The 7110-nt window shown below is 34.5% G+C and overlaps 1 protein-coding gene across 4 annotated transcripts in view; it reads right to left on the bottom strand.

The window, feature by feature from the left end:
• Nucleotides 1-7110, bottom strand: part of LOC106876580 (glutamate receptor 2) — a 737813-nt gene that overhangs the window by 405031 nt on the left and 325672 nt on the right. For all 4 annotated transcript variants that reach the window (XR_001410261.2, XM_014925186.2, XM_014925185.2 and 1 more), the window contains exon 12: nucleotides 4688-4881. Coding sequence is in view for 3 of the 4 variants with exons in the window: in XM_014925186.2 (XP_014780672.1) it covers nucleotides 4688-4881 (194 nt within the window). In the remaining variant the exon portion in view is untranslated. The remainder of the gene's footprint in view (nucleotides 1-4687; nucleotides 4882-7110) is intronic.

A 7110-nucleotide genomic window follows, 5' to 3' on the forward strand; every position in this document is an offset into this window, starting at 1 on the left:
ATATATATATGTGTGTGTGTGTGTGTGTGTGTGTGTGTGTGTGTGTGTGCTTGTGTGCCAAAGAAGGACCGATAGAATAAGTACCAGGCTTAGAAATAATAAGCACTAGGGTCGATTCGTTCAACTAAAATTATGCAAAGCTGTGCCCCAGCATGGACATATTCTGATGACTGAAACAATTAAAGGATATTTATACACACGCATGTGTATGTATGCGTAGATATATTCCTCTCTCTCTCTCTCTATCTCTGTCTCTCTCTCTCTCCCTCTCTCTATCTCTCTCTCTCTCTCTCACACTCCCTCTGTGTATATAGATAGATAGATAGATATAAATTTATATAAATAATGTTAGTTAAAATAAAGATCATATCAAATGGCCAGCATGGGAATAAAAACCATACATGTAATAATTATTATCAAAATTATATTTGAGGGTAGCTAAAAGATACCACCATGCTAGAGATAGCAGTCAAAACTTGACTCTAAAACCACATCAAGTATTCATACATGTCTGGATACTTTTAGCTACCCCGAATTATCATTTTTATTTCATATATATATATATATATATATATATATATATATATATATATATATATGCATATAAAAGTGCGTACTCGTATGAGTGAGTGTGTGTTTATGTTTGATGTGTGTGTGTGTGTGTATGTTTGTGTGACCTACACGTGATACCAGTTCAATTTGACTCCACAGGTCGGTTTTGTTCGGGTATTGGATGAATACTAGCAGAGTGGTTTCCTTACTCTCTGCGCCTCGCCGACAGCTCAGGCTGAGGTCACTTCCATGTTTGTAGAGTTTATCTCAAAATGATATCATCACTTGGTAGTCCTGCCATGCCATGGATTTCTGGAGATCATCCAATGGTCCAGGCCCCAAACTCCTCCGCAATAGATAGTTGATACTGATGTTGCTATTCCTGCAGGTGTAGTTTGTACGCTCTCAATGTTCTTCTTGTAGTTGTTTTATTTGAGGTGTGGGATGCAGACGGTGCCGCCATACTTTTTGCCTCCTATTATGTATAGAAGGCTTTCATGTGATTGGTATCACTACTTATATAACACGATTGTCTTTTGCCACTCCCGCCATCACGTGGAGTTCTGCTTTATTCGGCAGAGTAATTGAATAGAGGATTTTTTCAAGTATTCTAATTTAACTGAAATAGGACCACAAGTCCTATTTCGGATAATTCCTCTGTCTTTTTTTACAGCAAAGACAATACCGGATTTACAGCTACATTGGAATATCAAATATTTTCACACTAATTACATGTATTCTTTAGTAAACGAGAAAAATACAAATGTCGGATCTAGATGGCTTGGCTGCCAGCTTCATTTTCTGTTTGAATTGATTTCACATTCACTATAATGATACACTTTTACAGGTTAATGAATGACGTGAAAATCATTTTCGCTATAAATTAATAAATGAATAGTTAGTAGCAATTAAAGTTTGAAAACTTTGGGATCATTTTAGCCAATCGTAAGACACATTCGTAACTGTTTCCATAGTAACAAGCCAAATATGAGAACTGTCTTGTCAGTGAAAAAGCACGTGTGTTGACAAATATATTCTACGCGATGCCACACGCGCTGACGCTGTGTTCTCTCGCTTGTATCCTGGTCGTGAGATGTGCTAGAACAGCTAAATAGGCCTTAAATCACGCCCCCACCCATTTAAAAAAAATATTTGTACAATCCCATGAAATCCTGTGTGTAGAGTACAAATTAGCAAAACTTTTCTGACAATTTCAAATTTTAAAAATGTTATAAGGATTTATATATTGTTCGTTAAGCAGAATGTGATTTGTTTACAGTTTCATGTAAAAACACGTGCTATTTTCAGAATGTTGACAACACGTGCAGTCACGCACTAAATTACAGCTTCCAAATCTTGTTTCCTGACTGGGTGAAAACGATCAAATTTCAAACCTCTATAACATTTTAAAATCATTTTCTGGAAAAAGTGAAGTAACTGCTGCGATTCAGCTTGAAAAACTATATTAATATGCCAAATTTTAAAATTTTAGTGCTGGCAGCCAAACCAACTCATGCCTAATCCCCACAGAGAAAAAACTGAATGCTTTGCTTCGAGGACTTCGTTTATAAATTGCACAAGGGCTGAATATTTCAATCTAGTGCAATTCCTCTAAATCTGCCCATATTTCTCGCAAACACTTTTCCACCTGAACATGTGTAGCTATGTTCACGTGTCGGTTTCTCAGTGAGATTCTCCTGTAAAATATTGTCTATCTGGTAGAGTTTTTCAGTTGGTGTTCCTGTACAAATTAAGCGGCTGTGTACAGATTTTTACAAGATGCTCTGCTTTGATGCAAATGAGTGTCTACAGGGGGCAGAGATCAGTATGATAATGGTTGCTGCTTTGCAAAGGATTTCTCCTTCTGGTGTTGATTTAGGAGATCACACACTCAGTCGTTAGAGGACAGCGATAACTGTTAGAGATAACAGATATAGCAGCAGCGATGAGAGTGCTTACTTTGTTGCTGTACATTGATTCGCAATTTTTGTTACTGTTCTTGTTGTTGCTGAGGGTTAGTAATTACTGCGGCGGGGTGAAGGTGGTAGCGGCAGCGAATTTATGCTTTTATTGTCATGCTTTATTTTTGTTGCTGTTGCTGCGGAGGCGGCGATGGTTCTCTTGCAGATGGTAGCGTTTAGGAGTAGGTTGTTGTTGTTGTTGTTGATGTTGTTTTTGTAGCTGTACTGCTTTTCCTGTTCGTAATGTTTTCTATTTTCTTTTTTACACTTTGTAAATTGAGGAGAAATAATAATTCTTTCATTGATTGACTTGGTGGCCCACACTCAATTCAACAATATCTGCCACTGCCCTATTAATGTGGTTGGTTATAAAGAAGATCGCTATCTTTAATATTTGTGGTTTTTGAAAACCAAAATTTCAAAATTTTTTCTGAATTTTTTTGCCATGAATATGCAAGAAAGAAGATTTCACCAGCCCATTGGGCGCCTGATCACTTTAACAAAGGTCGAACAACAGATATGAGCAATGAAAATGTGTTTGTATATACAAATAAATAACGCTTATGAAAACACCCGAATGTTGCTGCTACAACCATAAATGATGATGATAATGATGATGATGATGATGATGATGATGATGATGATGACGATGATAACAATGATAATAATAATAATAATAAATAGTAATAATAATAATAAATCCCTTAAAATTTGAAATTACAAGAATTTGGAATATGAAACTTGTAAAGGTTGTGTCTATAATAAATAGTGCATTGGGAACTGTTAGCAAAGATATAGACAAATGGATTAAGGGGGTTGGAAGAGGAGACCCTGTAGAACTTCTAGAGAAAATTTGCCTCTTAGGGACAGGAAAGATTATCAGGAGAGTTCTCAGCGATGAAAGTCTATTCAAAGATTGTGGATACCTAAGTTTACAAGTAGTAGCCCGCTACCCATATACATTCTACCAGGAATAAGAACGACCCTGAGTAAAATCAATAATAATATTAATAATAATAATAATTGACACCGAAAGGAAAATTTGAAATCGGCGGAATTTGAACTCAGAATGTAACGCCATATGAAATGCTGCGAAATAATAACTTTCCTTACTCGGTTACAAAACAAATATACCAAATCATCTGAAACTTTCAACCCTCAAAAGCTTTGGTGCTCTTGTAACATCACGTTCATACCACTGCGAGATCTCCTATCCAAAGGACAACTTTCTGTAATCAGTTGCTGGCTGTCAACAATGCCCATTTGCTCATTTCCCCAAATTGTTTTTTCGCATACAGACATTCAAGACTCAACTTACAAAAATAAAATACAAATGAAACAAATAAAACACAATTAAAATAGATCACCTTCATTACCTCAAATATGGGATTTTTTTGTTATTGTTACTAACCAAACAACTTTAGGGCTCTTTGAACAAGCAAGCTGCTTGCTACTACTGCGCAAGCTTATTTGATTTAACTACCTTCTGTTCTCTTTCTATCTCTACAGAGCTTTATTAATCTACTTTAATCCACGCTTTCCTTATAAGCAGCATGCATCTCTCGCCCTTAATGAATGCCGACCTAATTGGAGTCATAAATAGGAGAGGGTCTGCAAAGCTCGAGGTTGTACCCTCCAACACTAACACGCTCACAATCACACATAACCAAGTGTCTCAAAGAACTTCGTGTATATTGATTTTACTTATGTTCTGCTGCTGCTTTCTCATAAGGGAAAAGTATTGAGATAATGAGGTTTCCATCCATCGTTAAATTGCTCTCTATTTGATAAGATTTTCCCCAGTACAACTTGACCCCTTGAAACTAATTCTGTTTCTTACACATTAGTTGGTTTCATCCATATATTAGTGCGAAGAGGTGAGAACGTAACCAATGCCTTCTTTTAGCTGCAAGAATAACAATATAAGGTTTGATTTGTAAATAGATATGTCGTTTTTTCAGCAAATATGGGGAAAACTTAGAGAGGTTTCTCGTATGGCTGCAATTCTACAAATACAGAACTGAACAAACTCTTCCCTATAAATTTCGGGCCAAACACTGCTGCAGAAATGAAAGGGAAAGGACTTCAAGTGTCTATGCATGTATTGCTCAATAAATAAGTAATATTAGTTCAATAGATTTTGTATGTGTCAATAGCTAAAACGTGTTACTTACCGCGGTGATATCTCGGAGCCTTGCTGCATTAGTGCGCCAAGTGAGAACCAAAATGTGTTGGATAGATTGAATGTGTTCATTGTTTTTGGTCCTCGACTTGTATCTTCTGAATGCCATTCATAGGGACTGAAACGTCCCACAAAGAACAGCACCAAACTTACAGCTACATAACCAATGGTTATGCAAATCCAAACCTGCATGGGACGAAAATATAGAGTGTAAGAAACAAACAAATCACTGAAATTAAATGAAATATGGCTATTCTTGATATTTTTTTTTTTCATTTCTGTTATATTATACGCATAAAATTTCAGGAAGTATGGTCGTCCGGATATCTATCGCAAAGCCTGAACTGACGGAAGGCGTGCCTATTTAAATACATTTCGTTTTATTTTCGTGAGTCCATTTATGAGAGGAATGGTGAGATACTTTAACGAAAAAACAAAACGTGTAAACTAGCTGTGAATACTCGGAAACGAATGTAATAGAAAAGATAAACAATCTTTAAAAATAACTGTCAAATAAACTCAAATACCATATGTTAAAAATAGAGAGTCAAAATTAAAAGAAAAGATGAAGAAAACGTGAAGAGGGACAGTATGATAAATTTTGATTAGGATACAAATCAGCAGTTTTACGAAGTTTTTCTGCGACAACGAACCTAGAAATTGTTGAATTCCTGTTTAAATGAGAAATATTTTCTAGTGTTAATTAACAATGGTGCTTTTCTCAGCTGTGTTGTTTTCTGCTAGATGTATTTATTAACAGCTAGAATTCATAGGCATATGTACGTTAGTGGCTTCTTGTGCCTAAAACTGTAGAGAAATGAAGAAAAATCCCAGCATCTTAGGAAAGTTCTTTTATAATGCTATACTTTGTACCTTTGGAAGAATGAATTAATGATTAGTAAGGCGGTGGAAGAGGAGGAGAAATATCGACTGAACTGATAATGAGTGCAAAGTTTCTCAGAATAATCGAACGTTTTTCAGGTTAACATTTGACTGCTCTGAAGTTTGACCTTCACCTCTAAGACAATCAATAAAATAGATTGGGATCCCTTAAATCGAATAAAATATTATTTCTTTTGAAACTGTATATTATATCTTTTTGATAAAGAAATCATTATTCATTTCATCTTAACGTAAATTGTAGAATTATAATTAATTTTAAGATAACTACTAACTAAATCACTTGGGGAAAGTATGATTACCATACCTTCCCATTCTTCTCGCCTAATATCCGTACGCTTCGTGCTCCTCCAAGAATCAATTGTCTGTTTGATAATAAGGTGTAAATTGGTTGAGGTGGATGCTATCTGAATTTCCTATCACACTTTAGACGAGCTTGTCAATGCCAGTTAATTCGACAGCTACTGTCTAAGATATGAATGTTATTAAGTGATTATTGCTTCTTTTAACTGTTCATAATGTAAATATTTATCAAGTTAATCTATTAAAAGGTCACAATGATCGAGAGACACAAAGAGTAACTCAGTCTTTAAAAGTGCATGAAAAACAAGGAAACAAATCATTCTTGGAATATTCGAAAATCTGTTTCTAAGGAATATTCTAAAGTCTGTTTCCTTCTTAAGTATGATTTCTTGTAATAGAAACAAGTGCCCTGAGTTGTATGAAAACGAACAAGCTGTAGGGAATACCGAAATAAAAGACACACAAAACAATCATGATCGCAGAATATTTGTGGAAGTATGAATGCTAAGCATAGGTTCTGGAAAAAAAGTGTAAATCGACATTTAGTCGGAATGAGTCAGTATCATTTCATGAATTGATAGCGAGGATACTTCTTCGATTGAAAGATATTTAATATAAATTAATTACAAGATCTAAGGAAAAGAAAAAGAAAAATCGTCGATTTCTCCGAGATTAAGTTTCAGCTTATAAATTATCCCAATCTGGTTGAGATAAATAATCTAATTGAAATTGTAATATCTGCATCATCTCTATTTTGTTAGGATAAAATGCATAATAAATTTCGTTGTCACAATCATTAAAGACTGCCAATAAACAGATATAAAGTGTGACTCAATACCACTCAACAATTACCCATTAAATACATACAAAACTTTCATTATTTCGAAGATGTGCACGATAAAAGTATTAGCAATATCACAGGACTACAGGTTTAAATATATAATTACAATGAGAATGAGGGTTAATCATCCTATGGAATAAAGCAAATTTAGTAATCCCATAAAGAGAATTCTATTTTGATAAATATATTTTTTTGTAAAACACTATCGTTGAATCAATTCGATTTAATACTTTAAAATTATATTAATGTGTATATCATTGCCCACAGAGGTTAGTAGAATGTACAGATTGAACATGTGTGTGCATGCATATATACATATATACAAATATATATATGTATATATATATATATATATATATATATATATATAT

The sequence above is a fragment of the Octopus bimaculoides genome, chromosome 1 (assembly GCF_001194135.2).
Source record: "Octopus bimaculoides isolate UCB-OBI-ISO-001 chromosome 1, ASM119413v2, whole genome shotgun sequence".
Classification (NCBI taxonomy): domain Eukaryota; kingdom Metazoa; phylum Mollusca; class Cephalopoda; order Octopoda; family Octopodidae; genus Octopus; species Octopus bimaculoides.